Genomic DNA, 19,792 nt, shown 5'->3' with positions numbered 1-19,792 from the left:
TTTCTACGCTAAAACTTAAAAATAAAAATAAAAACTAGAAACTAAAAAAAAACTAAAAGCAACCACGACAAATGAGAATAAAAAGTAAAAGAAATTACACCAAAAATTTGGTGTCTACACATCCGTCAAAGAAGGATGCAAAGGAAGCAGGAAAAATGTGTTGTGGAAACACTTTTGAGGTTGGATTCCAAGGACTGGTAGTAAACAAATTACTGATTTTACATTACCAAATGCAAATTCAGCCAATGTAGCTGTAAACGGCATGAAAAAATGCATCCCTAAAATTGTAATCAAGGAAAAAATACCACAGAAATTTTAGCCTTAAAATTCTATTCAAGCAATAATACCACTGAAAATTCAGTGAAAATGGAAACGCTAGATCCATTGAACATATTAAAGCCTTAATGTCACAAAATTTAATTATCTATTATTCCCTGATGTACCACAGAGTAAATGTAAAAAAAATGTAGATTGCGTGCACAGATTAGCTACATAAACTAATCGAAATGTATCTTCTAAATTAAAAGAGGCTCCAAGTGCACTCTGTCAAAATTTACAGAAAGTGCATGAAGGCAATATTGTCCTGCGATAAAGGAACCTGTCATTTCAATATGGTATGTTACTAAAGAGGCATCATCAATTAAACAAGAATGTTAATAGTGCAAAAGGAAAAGCATCCCTTTATAAACGCTCATTTTCCCCACATTCATCGTACAACTACAAACCAAATGCCAACACAACGATACGATAGGTTAAGCTTAAATAAGAAAATGACGTACAACTGCAGCACAGCAAACAAAATTAGTAATTTGAATGGAGGTCCTAGGCCAAGCGTTCAAGAATCGAGCCAACTGCTTTGCCGATGAAAGTAAATGGCGATCACTGAAGCCGCATCATGAATTCTTGGTGACTGAACCTGATGCAACAGTTTTATTTCATGTGGTTGTATAACAACATACTCTACTGCTAAGAACCTTTCCAATGCACCAAGCTTTAATAATATATCTTGGGTCATCGAAGATGTCATTTTGTGGGACGGATAGATGGCTTGCAACAATAAATAAACATGCCCGCAACAAGGGTAATAGCACCTGCTATAAAGCCAGGTGGAAGGGAGGCTGCAGCATCAAGATATGGCAGCGGCAATGTGAACAGAAACACAGATATGGGCACTGCAAAAAGGGAAAAAATTGGTTGCACAACTGTAAATATTTAAAAAAAAAAAGGGAAAGTAATAAAGTGCCCTGGACAAGAGGATGAACTACCAAGTGATATCTGAACAAAATCTAAACAATTGTGTAAAGAAAACATTACATTGAAAAATATGAGAAAACCCCAAAAGATATCAAGCATAAGTGGGTGCTCTTTAAGCAAACATATATGATACTCATCTGGAGGTTTATACATCGGTAATAGGAAGGGAAAAGATGCATTCAGGAATCATTATCTTCTCCTGTGATTATAACACTACAGCAGGGAATAAAGGCAACAAGCTCTTAACTAACTTTTTAGTGGTCTTCATTATGAGGACAAGCCACCATTCACGCAAAAGAGACCGAAGAGACAATCTGGTTGAAATTAAGGTTCATATTTGCTGATTGAAAGCCCAAGAAACTAGAGATAAAACAAGAACATACAATTTGACATGGTGTGATTCAACAGAACTTTCATGCAATTGTAGTTCATAATGCCAAAACCATGTACAAAAATTTATTGCATATAACGGTAAATAACCGCATGCATTCTTGTGTCCTACTATTTGTCATTCGACTAATGTAAGCTATTTCCTGATTATCAGATCAAAACAAAGCCTGCACTATTGCAACTAAATTTACGAAGTTAAATGAAATTGTCAACTTTTACATCCATTTTGCTCATCCGACTTAATTGCTTGTTCAAATCTATCTTTTGATCTGATCTTCCGTTATAATTTATCAAACACTATGGTTATTGTTTGTCCTTGTTTTATAAAATTTTGCTGCCTTTCCATCAGACAATGAAAATCCTCTAAACCTAGCCAAATACCATAATTTCCAATGATCAGTAAGTTGAAATCCATAATCTGAAAACCATAATTCAGTCAATAGAAGGATATGCACAACCTAATCCTCTCAAGCCTAGGCATTGGTAAACAAAAACCTCAGACATCAAGAAAAGCAGTCTTAAACTTCTATCTATGAATGTGCCTAAACACTTGTGGCATGCATGAAGTTGTACTAACTCCAATTGGAGCTGGGCTGCTACCACCTAGCTACTGAGGCCAGGATCCTTCTCGTACTTCATCAAAACTAGGATCGAGCTCAAAATATGGCACAAATCAACTCCTACATTCACCTAACCCACTCTTTTGAAAGCTGCTGAAAGGGACAAGTGGCTTGAGATTCTCTAACACATTGTCTGTACTTTTCTCTCTGTAACAGAAATGAAACAGGTTTATCTTTATTTTTTTTAAATACACACAAGTAAATCTTAATAGCATCTTCTCCTGGTGTAATTGGGATTTAGATCATGAATCTCTGCCTGACAAATAAATTAACGAGCATGCCAGCATGTCTTCAATTCCATCAGCTACTTTAGAAGAAGATGGTTGACATGTACAGTGGGTTGGAGAATGATATACACTATTAGAGTATCCCAAGCTGGTCAGTCCAACAAGCATCCCATGGCATCGAGTATTTAGCTACAAATTCTTAGAAGCTTAAATTCATCTAATTCATTTTTGATTAGTTGATATTGTGGGAACCCAACCACAATTTTGGCTTGCATATCCTAGCAACATTGTTAAACAAAATTCACAAAACTCGGTAAACAAACAAGCTTGGTAGCTCTTTAGATCGTACTCATTGTAACAGATTTGACCGATTGCAATAAACATGACTTGCATATTGTGTCTACATCATTCAAAACATGACTTGGTTGATATCATGACGTGCATATCGTCTCAACAATGTTAAACAACCTGTGAAAACTTGTTTACAGAAAACATGACTTGGTTGAAACAATCACTCGCATTTTGTGTCAACACCATTAAACAAGTTTCAAAAACTTGGTAAATTAACTAGCTTGGTAGCTCCTTAGCTATTACCAGGCACAAGATGTTTGACTAAGAACAAAAATAATATACCTGAAACTGTGGATGCAAGACAAGATACAACTGCAGATGAGATCTTCAGGAGGTGCAATAATGATACATTGTAACCCATGTTGACAATGACAAAGAGAAGTGGCAGTAGGGGTGCACCATCACATCCTGCCGTAAGTCAAAAAACAGATAAAACTAGCTATCCATTTTCTGGAGCATAATGCAATCAAGCGAAAAAAGGGAAAAGAAAAAAAGTGAAGTGAAGGAACCGAGGAGGGTTAAAAAATAGAGAGACTACAAAACGCAAACACTAAGTGTCATTTTTTGAGTTGTTATTCACTTATATGCCAACTACGTAATGCATTCGTATGTAAATCCTGTACAAATGGTTGGTTTTCTGCCCTTTAGCCTGCAAGTTTTAACATTCAATTTAGTTAATCAATAGTTGAAACACTAGAAATCAAGCTTCAGCATTTCCTACTCATCATCTTACTGATTCAATAAGAACTACTCAAATTAATTCTATCCTTCATGCTAAAATAAATGAATCAACTAAATCAGAAGCATCATGCTAATGCTCTCTCCATGCCTTGACCCAGTTTAACCATGTCCCTTCTTACAAGTTGATTTAGAGTGTCATCACCAGTAAAATAATTAAATTGACAAGGTCTTATATTGGCATTTTTTCCTTGTCCAAGGTCTGACCATGCTTTTATTTGATGGCCTCAGGTAGTATGCCAACTCGCATACATAAAAATGCACGTAAGCACAAAAACAACTTATGAACATCTAGGCATTTAGTTTGTTAATATATCATTCTATAACTAAAACTAAGATCATTACAGCTAAATATTATTAAGCAACTTATATACCAGTTTAGTTTTGGTAGATCTTTTGTAGTAATAAAAAAGTTGCAAAGTGTCGATTGAGCAAACAATTGTTAAGAAAGGTTACAGGGTGTATTCTTTGTCAAATCTAGGAAAAGTGATGAATGAAAAAACAAAAAATGAAAAATAAAGGAAAAAGGATTATATAAAATCACACATGTTAATTAATGCATATTGCTTTTTTTTTTTAAGAGACCCCGGGGGGGGGGGGAGAATTCTATGGTCCAATCTCCAGGAAGACCTTCATTCAAAATTATTTAACTTACAAAGACTTATCGAGTTTAAGCTCAGAGGAATCAGTTGACATCCAAATTACATATTATTTCAGTCCCACTAACCTTGCATCCCAAATGTCATTCATTCTATCTTATATGTAACGTATGTGGACAAATGGAAATTTGACTACCCAAAGACTTCTCTTAAACTCAATGCCAAACCTAAATGTGACGAAATCTTTGGGACCAAAGGAGAGGCATAAAACAAGAGCACATATTGTCTTCCTTTTCTTATTCTATCTCTACTTTAAAAAGCTAAATCTATGCCTAGCAATATGAATTCTTCAGATAGGCTTGATGAATCATATAAAGAGAGCCAACTTTTAACAGCAGGCAATCAGGTGTTTGGTAGTTAATAATAGTCTGTGGAAGGCAAAGGATACAAAATTTCTATCAAATCATAGGCTTGCAAATAAATAATTCATAAATCTTCTTCAACTTCAGCTTGGGCTTCAGCAGGCCCAGTGGAATTGAGTAAATTTAGTGGACTTGCCACTGGGCAAGCTTAATGTTCTCTGGACTGGGCAATAGAACTTTGGGTCAGATAAAGGAACTCTGAAAGTTAGAATTTTAGGGTCATGAACTTTTAATGTTCCTCAATTGTTTTGAGACTCTAAAGGACAGAGTAGAATAAGAAACAAAAAAGGTATCATATGTACCATAAAATGATCAAACTGCACATAACAGATAAAGAAACCATGAGAATACCTTCATTAAAGAAACTTTGGCACGAAAAGGTTTGTAACTGAAGAAAAGTCAGAAATTGCCGCACTATCGCCTCTCATTAAGTTTAGGACATGTAAAACACAGGAACAATAATTAATTTGATGTAATCAGTCAGTCAAGGCGTGGAATTTAATAGAATTGAAGAGTCTCAGACAATATACATTGAGAATTAGGACATCCCCTCAAGTATATGTAAGTCATTGGGAATGCAAAAGTGAGAAACAACTACAGATCTGAGACCTTCATTTGTTAATTCTAGAAACTTTGAGATACTTTGGAGAATCTCGGATAATATACACAGGTATGATCATGGATCTTGCAATTTAAAATCCAGGGGGCGGTGTGTGGGCAAGGGCATAGTGTCCAAGAATAATCAATGGTTTCATTTAAAGATTAAATTTGGAACTTCAAAATTCATCAAATAGAAGAATGGATTTCATCAAAATGTCCTGATCATTCCCAAAATTTCCAATATATTTATTAAATTTTGGAACTCTATATCTATCAACATCTTCAACAATTTAAAAAAATGTCAAATGTGTTACATTTCACTTCTAATCTTGTTTATGACGATAATGGTCGTGCATCTCTCTTGACTAACTGGCACTTTAAATTTAACCTTTAGCATCTTTTAAGCTTCGAAAATATGTAGTTGAATTACTTCATGACAAACTTAGCCCACATAACACAAACACATACAGAGAGAGAGAGCAAGCAAGCAAGCAATATGGGAACAAGTAAATATCCATGCATGATATAAAGAGTCACAGAAAGAAGTACAAAGAGCTAGTTGAACAACAATTATAATTTAATAAAAGGTATCATATTTGTTGAGAAGGGATGCTGATAACAAGATTAAAAAAACTTACCACCTAATCCAGTGCCAATGTTCAGAAAGCAAGCTGCACCATCTTTAACATATAATGGAAGTTGATCAAATGGAATACCCCATAACTTCGACAAGAAAGGGAGAAGAAGGCAAATAAAAACTGCCTGCATAAAATTATAAGAATGTTTTTACGCTTCTACTATAAATTGACAACCTTTAACAGCCCAATACATGCAAATGCTCACCTGAAATGCAGATCCAAAGGAGTTCACAACAAAGAGATCCACTGATCCTCCCTACAAGTAGCATGGAATGACTCCACTATTAGGTTATCTCAAGTTTATTGTCATACCCGCCCAAATAAACAGATTACATATGGGTGACTAACACTTACTTTCTAGAGTTTTATAATACGTCTTGCTGTTAGAGCATTAAACTGCACAAAATGACCATTTTCATTTGCCACAGAATATTTTACTTAAATAGAAGCACCCAATGCTATTATAGGGAGCGATAGAGAGAGAGAGAGAGAGAGAGAGAGAGAGAGACGCACCATGATATAATGTTTATTTAATAATGAATCCATACTGACAAAACTGAATATATTAACATTGATGCTTGCTAAAATAATGATTAAAAGTCAATTTCATTGTGTTGAATAATTGGATTACTGTTCAAAGAAAGTGTATAACAAGACTACAAGCACAAAAGCATTAATGCTCTCAGAGTAATTACCTTTAACCTCTTAGCAGATTCTAAAAAAATTATTTCCTACAAATAAAAACCGCAGCCTGTAAGAGAAAGGTAGACAACCATCAACATAAGGCAAGTTTAACAACCATAAAGCAAGTTATCAACCTTCAAGACTGTATCAGCAGCTTGAAACAAAAAAGAAAGAATCATCAAAAGGCTCCAAAATATACCAGCTTCCATCAGGGAACCGGCACTCGATCCACTGCAAAAGAAGGAGAAATGGGGGGGAAAACTTTTTCCATTAGTCACAGGAATAAGTTGATCAAGTAAAGTTAGGTATACATTATTACAGCATGAACAAAGCTATACTACAGAAACTGATTGCAGAGAGCAAAAGAACTACACGACTCCTCTCACTGCGCATAGTATGTAATTGATACGCTAGGCTGCAAATAAATATCATTAAATAATTATAATCTTCTGAAAATTTTGAGATCAGAATCTGGTGTGTTCCTATCTTAAAGTCATCCAGCTATGTCCAAAGAACTGGAAAAAAAAATACATTCAGAACATCGTTTCATGTACCATTTTTCCTGGAATTCAAGCAGAGACTTAATTGTCATATAACACAAAATTCCATAAACAGTATTTCAATCATGTTGGGCAACAGAGAACTGAAAGCCCAGAAAATTGAACCAAAAGAAACATTTTTACGACAGAGTTTTCACCCTGCTCTAAAGGAATATATGTGAGTAACACTTACCATTCAAGACCGCATTTACATTTCAAAAAAGGATCTATTAAAACTTTAAACATCTACATCTTACAATTCAAGCTCCAGATGCTAAAAGGGGTTAATCAACTTTCCAGTTAACACATATTCTACAAATGGATAACCATGCTGCTTACCTTGCAACAGTTATTATCACACCAGCAGCTACAAGAGAGCACCCAAGTAATTGGTTGAATCTATATCTTCTACCAAGAAAAATGAAGGACAAGAGAAGTTGCCAGACAAGAAAGCTCTGCAAATTTATGAATGGATAATGAGGTTAGATTCCAATTTCTATCATTGAAAATAGAAGAAGTATGCTGCTCATATTATCAAAGACACAAGTTTCACCTTAAAATTACTTTATCAACTTTTTAATCCACCATTATGGATAATTGAAAGAATTATTGCTAATTCGCAATTTTGAGGGCAAATGATTACTGTAGGTCCTGTAAACAGCTAAAGAAAGAAACTCAAACCAATAGCTTTCACGTTTCTCAGAATCTTTTTGCAGATTTTAGATTGAGTACAGAATTAGTTACTTGTTTATTTGTCTGCAAATTCTTACACCATCTTCAATCAAGTTTTAATCCATGGCTTGCCATAGGAAGACAATGAATTCAATGTTCTAAATAGGAACTGACAACAATGAATATGGCTAGGTTACAAAGTATTTTCTCTAGGTAACACAATGGCTAAGAAATAGCGTAAAATGCTCTATTTACTAATTCAGGTGTCAATAGAGCATAAGACCTAGGAAAATGAATTTTTGGAGTACAAGAAAATATGAAATGGCTAACCTGCCTACAAATATAAACAAGTCTGCCTCTAAGTGGTTCATATCAAATAAATTTACTGTATCACCTTACATCATGTATAACTGGATCAGATAACAAAAGTAACTTTAATTCTTTCTTTAATGCATGATCTCTGGCACCATGCAGTCAAATCCTGAAGCTGTCATGGATAAGCTTGATATATTTTCAGTCATAATGTAGATACTAGACAGGAAATGTGTCCTTTTAGTTGCATGATATACTTATTATTAAAAAAACAAACATGAAATGCTTGCTGTCATATTTAACATCTTACAAATGAAGCACAAAAGTGAGATAAGACATTATGTCATTCTTTTAATTTTATACATTTGATCTTGGACATGCTCAAAGTTGCATTAATGAAAGTGCTTAGAGTTTTGATTGTTGCTCAAAGATGTTTGATTTACTTTCCACCAATTCACCTCTTTACTTGCCACTTTTTAACATTTCAGCTTTAACCGTGTTATATATGTTTCTGTACTTTCAAAACTCACTCATTTTCATTGTGTATCATTTCTACTTCATGTTGTCTCTGTTAGTTGACTTTGCCTTCACTAGAAGATGAAATGTGAGGACAATTAAGCAGGATAATGAATGATTGGGAGGAGGAAAATAAGAAAAATAAAAATAAAATTAACCAGAGATACAAGGTAATCATTTCACTTACTTTTTTCTTTTTCCTTTTATTTTAGTTACTACCAATCAATGAATTTACCTACACTTTAGCTTTATTGACATTCTCTTATGACAAGCATCCAGTGGCATGGTAGGAAGCAATTCTTGTAAATTTAATATACATCAATTGGAAGGGGATAAATGTTAGGGTAAACAGTATCTCATCGAAACTTCAGTACAAGGGGTAGGATGCAATCTACTTTTAGTACAGTAGAGAAATAATACAACAGGGGAAAGATACATTGTCAATTATATGTACCTGGGATAACATGGGAATGGCTGCCCCAGAAAGAATAGCTGTTTCAAATAAAATAAAAAGGTTCAATTAACACTTGCACATTACTGTGGCTGTTTAATCAAATGAAAGTATAGCAGAGTAAAATTGAAAACTTTCAGAAGAGCACATGAAATACAAATTCTAGCTCAGTTTACTTCACACAAATTACCAATGCTTAAAGATTAAATTTATTAAGACATACATCAAAGATTCCGACAATACACTAAAATAAAAAGGTTCAATTAACACTTGCACATTACCATGTATGTTTAATCAAATGAAAGTATAGCAGAGTAATTGAAAACTTTCAGAAGAGCACATGAATACAAATTCCTAGCTCAGTTTACTTCACACAAATTACCAATTCTTGAAGATTAAATTTACTAAGACATACATCAAAGATTCCAACAATATGATCTAAATAAGTGTAGGAAGGCTATGTTAGATGAATTTTGCACCATAAATGTAAAAGTATATACATAGCAGAAAGCAAAATTGCAGTTTTATTTTTCTTGTTAGCAAACAATCTTCTTGTGAATTACTACTTCAAAAGACTCCAACAATGGTGCTTTACCAATGATGTAATTTTGAGAGGTGAATCATGACATTACCCAAAAAAAAAAAGGCTGAGGAGGAAGACTTTCGGAATTACCCCTCAAAAAGGCTTATCATAAGTACTATCACCAGAGAATTTTCTTGCCTACTGTTTTACCAGTTAAGTGCACATGCTAAACAAACAACCCAGGTAGTTCAAAAAGCCAACACTTATGACCCACTTTGCCTTTAGTCCTTTGGTAGTCCACTTAATCATTAATAATCCCTCATATAGTGCACATTATACATGAAACATGGTAAATTAACATTACCCGTCAAATTACTGCTTAGTTGCACTTATACTGTCACTGACCGTTCAATTCAATAATCAATTACAAAGAATACAGAAACAGAGTTATTTCTACGATTCTTGATGTAGAAGTGGCATTGAATATGCTTAAAACAGAGTCATATAACATAAAACCTCGTTTGGTTAGAATTGAGCATATGATGAGATACCATACTAGCAATGTATGTACTGTTGATCAGTGCTTCATGATTTTCTTCTTTAGTTTCTTGTTTATAAGCTGCTTGTACAAGGGTAAGTCAAAATGCTGCAGTTCTGTACCGTCAGAATCAGAAAAGAGAACAAACTGAGTCCTCAAAACATTTACAAGGTTTTAAATTTTCCAACTCGAGTCAAAACAATGGATGATGCCGTATTTTCATGGTTTATTTTCACTACATTGTCTTACTGACTAACTAGTACAACACACCTATTAGTCAAGGAAGGAAGCAATTTAATTTCTCCAAGTAATTTCTTCGTAAGAAAAAGTAAGACCACGCTCAAACAAAAGTATCTGGAGGTGAAGAGCTTTCATTAATTGATTTTACAGAGCAAATAAAATAGGAAGGAAGAAAGATACATATACAATACATACACCATACCTCCAGCTGCCATTCCACATACAGCACCAAGAGCCTCTAGCAAACCAACAGCGAGATAAGGAGCTTTTGGTAAAGCAAGCATTTGGACTGTAACTTTACCAGCACGAAATCGGAGAAACAAAATAGAGAAGTATACAATCACGTACCTGTTATGCAAATGAAACAAAGAAAGTTTAGCTGTCTAATACAAGGTCAACAATAAACACGTTAAACATCCTTCGCAGATCATTGATTTTACAATTCTCCTAAAAATGGAGTGTGACCTAAAAATTGAAAATATACTTAACTTATGGATACATAAGAACCAGCCCTATTATCATGTTTCTTAGAACATTTAAATATCAACTGACTAGGAAAGACATAAAATAACATAAGGGAAAACCAACCAGAAGGGCAGCATATGCACCAATTTACCTAAATTGAATAAGAAGATGGCTTCCATTGCCAAATTTGAGACATCCATGTGAAAATGGAACAACCTTACAAGTCAATCCACATTTCAGCTCTCTTTGGAACTTACAGAGAAGAGAGAAAAGATAATGTAGTTCCTCACTAATTGCTATACAAACTCTGAAGTGGTATCAAAATTTACATGTCCAAAGACTAGTGACAATTTTCGTACTTCTTCTGTCATCTTAACTTATTCTTTATCCTAAAATATCATAATCGTCGCTCTTCTAGACTTCCATAATTTGTCTCAAACTGACCTTACTTGTAACTCTTGTTCACAAAATGGAACAGGAAAACTTTGATGTGAACAGGCACCTACAGTATTATAGGTGACATAAATAACCTGTTAACGAGGCTCAATGTTATTCAACATATCAATCATTTGGAATAAAGGGAGGACTACTGCCATTTGTGAACTTGAGTTTTGAGCCAACAGCATATGTAGCTTAGTAAATGGAGAAGTTCTCAATGCAATGGATGGAAAACACTAAAGATTTTCATTACTAACTTTACTTTAATATGATGAACAACCTAATTTGATAGTGGCTCTAATTTCAAGCATGCAATAGTCCTACTCTACACCTCACCATCACCCTGTCAAACAAAACTCTATTCCTTTCTTTTAGCTGGCTATTAGTAGAACAGAAACAAGAAACTCCATTGTCAAATCTTATCAGGATTGATTCCTTGAGACTATTATGACTATATTCTAATGGTGATAGATGATATCAAGATGCTAACGGAAGTTATTTTATTATCACAATGAAGGCAAGCTTGAGAGGCTAAGACCTCAAACTCTCTCAGAAGGGAAAGCCTTACAGGAGAGACCTATCAATAGTGATGAAAGGGCAGAAAATAAGACTCAAGAATCTGATCTAAGGGGTCACTAAGAGAATCATTTGGAGCTTGAGTAGTTATGAAAAAGTTGTCTGACAATAGCATGCCATCACTAACAGAAGTAAACAATAGTATAAAGAAATTCCAATATGAAAGCTCTTTTACTCTAAGACTTGCTTGTTCAAGTAGATTATTTTCAGGATTTACCACTTATTTTTATCCTAAACGTGGCTGACAATAGTGTTGGGGCATACTGAGAGTAACTAAATTTTTTCTTAAATCCTTGTCAATGTTGAACTTTAATATCTATATCTTAAGCTGATTGGAAAGGATAAGCTAATGCAAAAGAATGACCAAGGAAGCAGGACAAGTAGAAAAATATAGAGAGACAAGTTAGGATATCGTGCTTCTAATCCAACATTGTCTGCACAGAACTGAACTAAGAGAGAAGAAATCCCGTGGTGCTGTCACCAAGTTCTTGTATCATAGTCTATAACACAAAAGTAGGCATAATCCAACTATTAAAGGCTGGACATGTAATTAAAGGAAAAGCATCGCTTTTGTAATGAGTGTTCATAACTTAAAAGTTTTCTTTCCAAAGCATGAAGCAAAGATGATAAAAAGACAATCTACTAAATTTAATTACTAGAACCAGGAGAGGACTCTAACGTGATTGATCCACCTGTAGACAAACTTTCTTTCTCCTTCTGACATTTAACACTACCGAGTGCTCAGTAGACTATTCATATAAGAAAAACATATATTTACTTGTACCTGTTAAGCATCCTGAGTATGAATAGCATATGTCTCGTGTGACAATAATTTTTTTCTCAAACAATAGTTTAAGTTCTTGCACATACTGATAAAGCGAAAGGAGAAATACATTCTGCCTTAAAGGTAAAGTCAAAAAGAAAACAATCTCGATATTACAACTCCAAAGGAATGATAGTTATAATCTTTCCAAAGTTATCCACTATTATGCAGATTTCCCAAAAGTATTTCAGTTGTTTGATTTAGAAAAACCAGACAAACAAATATTTAACGTCCTCATCTTAGCATGCCACGTCATTCCAAAATAATATTAAAGGTCAGCAATATTATTTGATGCTTGAACGGCCAGAGTAATATCTATATTTGGCATAGACAACCACAAACAGACATTCATACATAGGCAAGTACTTGTACGTTCATATTTGTAACTGTGGATATCTTGCACTTAATTTATCAAATTAATAGATGCTTATATAGCGAAAGATTAAATGTTTAGGCTTTTGAGCTCTCAAACCAAATAGTTAGCAGATAAGCAGGCAAGTAGACCTGATATATTGGGCAACGAGGAGAAAGATTTTTTTTCTTTTTTTCCCAATATTGGCTGCTAGGACATGGTTAAATTTTCAAACTAGCTGATTATGCATGGAATGTCAACCGCATCACTTGGTGGTAGAATCATGCAACAATTGAAAGTCTCTGACACTAACGTGCCTGTTCTTAACTCTAAGTGCAAGCATTTATGGCCACTAAAATATAAGTGTGTGGGAAATGACAAATTGTGATGGATGTCAACAAATTTTACTTTCACACTATTGGAATATAGTAATTGATAAAATCCCAAAAAGGAAAACCTCAGCCATATTTAATGAAGCAAAAATTAATAGTTAACAATGTAGAAAAGAGTTTCTTCCCAGGATATACAGCGAGTTGTCTTGAAGATGGATGAAACAATTTTACAATTTTCTTTCCTTCTATTCCAGACAAGTATATATCATGCTGATACACATAATGCGAACAAAACTTTAGTATACTTTTAAACTAAACTAATTGACAAAATCCCCAGAAGAAAAACCTCAGCTGTATTCAGTAATCAAGCAAAAAATAATAGTCAACAAAGTAGAAAAAATTTTCTTCCTAGGATAAACAATGAGTTGCCTTGAAGGTGGATAAACAATTTTACAATTTTTTTTCACTCTATTCCACACAAGTATATATCATGCTGATACACCTAATACAAACAAAACAGAAATATACTTTTGAACTAAACCAAGCTGTAACATTAATCATCAATTCTAAAGGAAGAGAGATCATAGAAGTACCCAAAAGTGGCCAATTGAGCTAAAAAGAAGGGATACTGCTTAAGAGGAACCAAAGCAAGCTTATAGAGAACTCGATTTCCTACACCCAGCACCACTGTAGCTACAGCTGCAACCACAACTTTCACCATCCCATCCTTTTTCCCATTAGCAAACTTTTCTTCTTCCTTACTCCCCTTCTCCACCTCCTCAACTGGATAAGAACAACAACGCTTCCCATTTTTATGTATTTCACCATCAGCAGCTCCAATATCCGGTCCAGTTCCTCCACTGCCTACTGCCTCAATCACCCATTGCCTCGATGTCAGAACAATCTTACGCTGTATATAATGTTGATGAATTGTTGGGAAACGTGACAATTGGCACAGATGAATGGGAATTTGTGGAGATGGAATATGATGGGTTGCAATTGTTGACACGGCACGGCAAGCCATCAGTCGGCAACAAGCCGACATAGTGTCAATCAAAAGAGACTGGTACCTGCGTGGTTGAACCCTAAGTTTTAATGCCAATATCACACAAAGAAAAAAGTTTTCATTGCTTCAAATTTTAAATCCAATTGGAAAAAGGACATGATATGGAGACATGCATATATGGGATGCATTTGTTTAATGGGAATTGAAAGGACAGAATGGTTATTTGATTCCATTTCCCATTAACGTATGGTTGGAACATGTTCATGTGGCATTAGTTGCCACTATTCATATGTTTGGAACATATTCATGTGATATTTCTGTTTGAGGTGCATTTGCTTAATGGGAATCGGAAGGACAGAATGGTTATTTGATTCCATTTCCCACTTATGTTTGGAACATATTCATGTGGTATTAGTTGCCTGTACATTGAAATGACAAACCTTTCAAAATATCCATGTCATTTAAGGTAGCATCTAAAATACTTTTCACAATTAACCCATTAGAATTTGCTATATGTAACAGCTGGGGCATAAATCTTCACTCCTATTTAGGGCAAAACTTTCTCGAACAAGCTCTTTCCTCTGGGTAAACAAATTTGTCAATCGAAACGTTAAATTCCGATTATTCCCAGCAATCCTACTTCTAGATACAAAATATCCATATTGCATCCAAGTTCTTGAGAAAAAAAAAACTTGGCTGTAGCACCATCAAATTCATTACACTCAACATAACTATCAAACAAATTCAAATTATGTGCTCTCCACGCTATCAAACCAAAAACATCTAAATTCCAAATCAGATATAGCACCTTGTATATTTAACAGACGTCCCTCTTAATTCCTGAACCATGAAATTTTAGGTGCACATCTTGAACCATACAATTAGCAGTCTTCCTGTTAAGCACGCACAACCCATTATGCCATATCACGATTGTTTCATTAGACTACTGCATGGTACATCAATTATGAATCCATAACAACTTGATCTATATCTCCAAATTGCAATTACAATAGGAACAAGAAATTCATTGCTGGCAGGTAAATAAATCTTCCTTAAATCAACTAAATAAGTATTAAAAAAATAATTAAACGAGATTAAACAAAGTTTAGAGCTGATTCATGCATTTAATTACTTTAACAAATTATATAGTTTTTGTCAAACTGAAGGACAAAGAAACTGCAGCATAACAGAACTAGCAGAAAATTGGCACCGGATATTACAACACAAAATCTCATTGGTCTAAAATTTAAAAAACTAAACAATGAGCACATTAAAGTAGCAGAAAACACGAAATTCATACATTTAAATCGATATTCCTTTCCCCTTTTACCTGTACTCCTACAATCTTAGGTCGAGTAGTTCGCATCCAGCAAAATCTGAATCTCTGAAGCAATTAAAGCTTCGCAAGTAGTTGTATATCAAATTGCAATCTCAATGCTGAAAGTTGGCTCCAAAAAGTTGTTCTTCACCCAAAAACGAAATGACAAAAAATTAGTTAGCTTCAGGAGATAAAAATTTAACACATGGGAAAAAAAACAGTGCAGGGAGGTCTCACCGGCGCCGGCGGGGACTGACGGTAATCGGAGCTTGGGGCTACGGACTTGGCGCATTTCTCGCTGCCTTCTTCTCCCAAAATGGGAATCTGAATAGCTGTCGGCAATTTATGGAGTGCTGGTTGCCGTCAGCATCATGAATGACACGTCAGAGAGCAGCCCTGAAATAATTAGCGAAGTAAATCTTGCGTAGCCACCTTGGCAACCTGGGAGCAGTTTCCAGTTGCCAATTCTTTTATACGGGTCCACCAACTCTTTTAAAACTATTTACCGTTGCATTGGATTGCGTTCCAAGGCATGCTAAAGAAACTGGATTGGATTTCATGTTGAAGTATACTAAAGAAAGAAAAAAGTTAAGGGATAAACAATTTTCCTGAACTCCTTTAAAGTTTGAAAAATTACATCTATCTTTTTCTAATATGATAGTTTTAGTAATAAAATCTTAAAATAATATTGACTTGATCAAATTTTTAAGTAAATACTCAAAAATACCTTGATATAATGAGTTTTAATTTACTTTTCAATATTATAAAATTATCTGGTATAATTATAAGAAAATGTACCAAAATTTTCATATCCATACCTACTATTTGATAAATAACTATAATAATTATTTTATCACTATGATAGAATACTTTTGATGATATTTTATTATGGATTTAAATTTATAAGATAAAAAAGAAAATATTGAAATAATTCATTTAGAGTTTATGAATTTTTCGAGTTGTGAGATTATTATAATTTGGTAGTGATTTTGGGTAATTTCCTTTTGATTTATTGTTAATTTTAATGCCAAAAAATAGAAAACAAAAATCAGCAAAAACATTGGATTGCATATAAAGTTAATTTATCAAAAAAATCACTAGTTCGATATTTGGTTATAATAGAAACTAAAGGTAATAGTGGTAGTTTTATAGTTTTATTAGCAAAAATTTTTAAAAAAAGGAACAAGAAGGGAAAAGAATAAAAAATAATTTTAAAAGTCATTCTAAGTATAAAAATACCAAATAAGGGAATTTCATTAAAATATTTAAGAGGTAGTATTATCATTTTAAATAACAAGTGAGGTATGCGAAATTGTTAAAACTTCAAGAGAGCTAACTAAAATTATTAAAAATCTCAAGGGAGGTTTCTGAAATTATTCCAAAAGTTAAAAGGATTAAATGCAAAAAAGCCCTTGTGAACGAGTAAATGGACCTCCAGATCCGGATCAAGGGCACGAATTCTTTTGAATGGTATAATATTTTTTGGATAATGTGTAATTTTACCTGAATACTTATAAAACTTTATAATATGTATGTAATTATTATGTATGAGATTCATATAAACAATAATAAAATGTCACACCTACGTTATAAAGATATACAAACAATTAACTTAGAATTGTGAAACGTTAAAAAAAAATACTATACTGTTAAGTTGCCTGCCCCGCGTCCAAGGGATACAGGGCAGGAGCGGTCGTCAGGCCGACCGCTCCTGAACGGCCCTCTCACAAGCAAAAACATGAGGAGAAAAATGATCCACGTCAGGAAAGCTTAAGAAAGGGTAAAAACGACGCCGTTCGAAATAAAAAAATTTCTGATTCCAAACGGAATCAGACGGAGCAAACGGTTGAGTTCAAAATTTGAAAAGCAAGTTGAAATTTTGAATGACCCACAGAAAACAAAATTGTGGGAAAAGTCTTGGCGTGCTCCGTCTGAAGGTAGGGAGTTGACAGAAAACTCGTAGCTCAGTTTTCTTTTCTCATAAAACCTAGTCCCTTTTCTCAGTTTCCGTTCGAGAAACTTACCGAGAAACTGAGAAGAGACTTCGGCTACTGGGTCAACAAATGTTGTATCCATTTTAAACGCTGACAAGGCAGGCGGCAAGGTAGAAGCAAACAGAGGAAATTCTTGTCCTTCAGCTTAATAGCAGAAGCAGCTGAGCTCTCTGAGTTTGGTGAAACGTAGAGCGTATTAGCAGACTAAGGTAACGTAACTGAACCATGTAACTAACTGTAGCCAATCATTTGTCACCCAAATGCATATCTGTTAAATGAAGGATGAAATTAGATATGAAGATGATAGAAGAATAGTAAAGTTGTACCGTATCTATGTGTTTGTGAGCATTCAGCTTTTCAGTGATGAACTATAATGGGATAGTAGTTATTGGAAGACCTAGGGATATGTATTCAAGTAAACCGTCGAAAGAAATTAGGGAAAGATGAGAGAAACAAAATCACATTTAACAAGTGAATGAATGTACATTCTGTTGTAAATTAGTTACAGGTTATAGGCATTGTATTACAATTGACGTAAATCATTGTGCGCCCAATAGTTGATCCATGCCCATGACACAATCTTAGTTTACCCCTCTCTTCTGACCATGCGGTGTGTATAAAATGGAGGTGCAGAGTTGAATGAGGTAAAGCAGAGGAAAAGACCGACCTATGTGAATAATAAATGGGTATACCTGGTGTTGTAAGTAAATTACATGATGTAATAAATATATTACAATGAGTAGAGAATGCTTGTTGGGCCCTCAAAATATAGAAACAGTAGAAAATGCGGAGTTGGCTTCGGCGGTTGTCATTGACGAATGACATAAGGTCTAGTGAAACAAAGTACCTGGAACCTAAATATAACCACCAGAGTGGATGTACATACAGTTAAAATACACTTACATCATGTGACCAACGCATTACATACGTATAACTTATTGTACACGAAATTGTATTTGTACATATATTATGCCGTTGTCTTAGAGTATAATAGGATTTGATATACGAGTATTTGTACAACATTAATCATATTGATGGGAGAATAATAGGATTTGGTACACGAGTAATGGGTGTAACATAACACATTATGAATGGTAATATACACTTATGTTGTCGTTTATGTACATACTATTCATGAACTGTTGCAAATTATGGTGTTTGATGCATAATTGGTAGGAGCAGAAGTAATGGATTGTAGCAAATTGGCAGAAGATGGGACCCCTGAATTAGGAATGGAATTCAATAGTAAACGGGATGCGTACAAGTTTTACAACAAATATGCCTTTAAAATGGGTTTTAGTGTACGCAAAGACTATCTAAATAAAGACAAAGACGGTGTGACCACGTCTAGGAGATATAGTTGCTGCAAGGAAGGTGTAAAACGCAAATACGAAAGTGATGTGATGCCAAAGAGAACTCGAGCGCCGACGAAAACGGGGTGTGGAGCTAAAATGGTTATCGCGTTGTTTAGAGGGACAATGAAGTACCGTGTGCATGACCTTGTCTTAGAACATAACCATGAGTTGCATATTGCTCAATGTTCGCACATGATGCCATCACAAAGAAAAATGAGTGAGGCTCAAGGATTCCAAGCTGAAATAAGCGTGGATGCTGGGTTTTCATTGAAACAGAGCTACGAGCTTATGGGAAAGGAGGCAAGTGGGATGGAAAATGTGGGATATACTCGAGAAGACTTGAAACGATATCTTCGTACTCGATGGGAAAGGAGTTTGAAATATGGAGAAACAGGTAGTATGTTGAATTATTTTCAAGAGCAAACACTCGAGAATCCATCATTTTTTCATGCCTACAGCTAGACTGTGAAGAGCAGATAACGAATATGTGAGAACCCTGAAAAATATATATATAAATATCATTTTGTAGTTCATTTGCATTTCTTTTAACTCTTTAATAAATTTTAGCATTAATTTCCCTTGTCTGCAAATAAGTCCGTAAAAACAATTTTATGTAAGAAATAATATAATTTTTCCAAGTTATGAATTTTCTTGACTTTGCTAGACTAAATTAATACATCTGGAGTTAGAATAATTTATCGCCTTAAAATAAAATGCTAAAATACTTAGTTTTCTTTATGTTAAAATTAATGCTACCTGAGTAGATTAATTATATAAAATTTCTTGAATTCCAATAATTAATCCTAATTAGTGAATAAC

General features: G+C 34.3%; 2 protein-coding genes across 5 annotated transcripts; one reads left to right on the top strand and one right to left on the bottom strand.

The window, feature by feature from the left end:
* Window positions 1-657: 657 nt before the first annotated feature.
* On the bottom strand, window positions 658-16,095 carry LOC113710487 (protein CLT3, chloroplastic). Of its 4 annotated transcripts, XM_072070374.1 has the most exons (13): window positions 15,862-16,093; window positions 15,637-15,769; window positions 13,894-14,370; window positions 10,517-10,662; window positions 9,017-9,054; window positions 7,402-7,517; window positions 6,658-6,754; window positions 6,535-6,570; window positions 6,045-6,095; window positions 5,840-5,963; window positions 4,953-5,024; window positions 3,125-3,250; window positions 658-1,172 (listed from the first exon to the last, which is right to left on the bottom strand). In XM_072070374.1, exons 3-13 carry the CDS (start codon window positions 14,343-14,345, stop codon window positions 1,024-1,026), a joined length of 1,407 nt encoding a protein of 468 aa, XP_071926475.1. In that variant the 5' UTR covers window positions 14,346-14,370; window positions 15,637-15,769; window positions 15,862-16,093; the 3' UTR covers window positions 658-1,023. The 4 variants fall into 4 exon arrangements, with proteins under 4 accessions (XP_071926475.1, XP_071926476.1, XP_027089324.1 ...); XM_072070375.1 differs by lacking the exon at window positions 6,535-6,570; XM_027233523.2 differs by lacking the exon at window positions 4,953-5,024 and having other exon boundaries at window positions 15,862-16,089.
* Window positions 16,096-18,805: 2,710 nt separating this feature from the next.
* On the top strand, window positions 18,806-19,435 carry LOC113709973 (protein FAR1-RELATED SEQUENCE 5-like). Its single transcript, XM_027232821.1, has one exon. It carries the CDS (start codon window positions 18,806-18,808, stop codon window positions 19,433-19,435), a length of 630 nt encoding a protein of 209 aa, XP_027088622.1.
* Window positions 19,436-19,792: the final 357 nt, after the last annotated feature.

The sequence above is a fragment of the Coffea arabica genome, chromosome 11c (genome assembly GCF_036785885.1).
Source record: "Coffea arabica cultivar ET-39 chromosome 11c, Coffea Arabica ET-39 HiFi, whole genome shotgun sequence".
Taxonomy (NCBI): Eukaryota; Viridiplantae; Streptophyta; class Magnoliopsida; order Gentianales; family Rubiaceae; genus Coffea; species Coffea arabica.
The sequence above is the reverse complement of the archived record's forward strand: the minus strand, read 5'-3'. Positions and strand labels throughout refer to the sequence as shown.

What these genes read in the sequence shown, in the direction of transcription:
- LOC113710487 (XM_072070374.1), bottom strand. Translation starts at nt 14,345, where the DNA reads ATGTCGGCTTGTTGCCGACTGATGGCTTGCCGTGCCGTGTCAACAATT. An exon ending in AATCTGCTAAGAGGTTAAAG is followed by an intron (nt 6,096 to 6,534) that starts GTAATTACTCTG and finishes TGCTACTTGTAG; the next exon opens with GGAGGATCAGTGGATCTCTT. An exon ending in CCTTTGGATCTGCATTTCAG is followed by an intron (nt 5,964 to 6,044) that starts GTGAGCATTTGC and finishes AATTTTATGCAG; the next exon opens with GCAGTTTTTATTTGCCTTCT.
- LOC113709973 (XM_027232821.1), top strand. Translation starts at nt 18,806, where the DNA reads ATGGATTGTAGCAAATTGGCAGAAGATGGGACCCCTGAATTAGGAATG.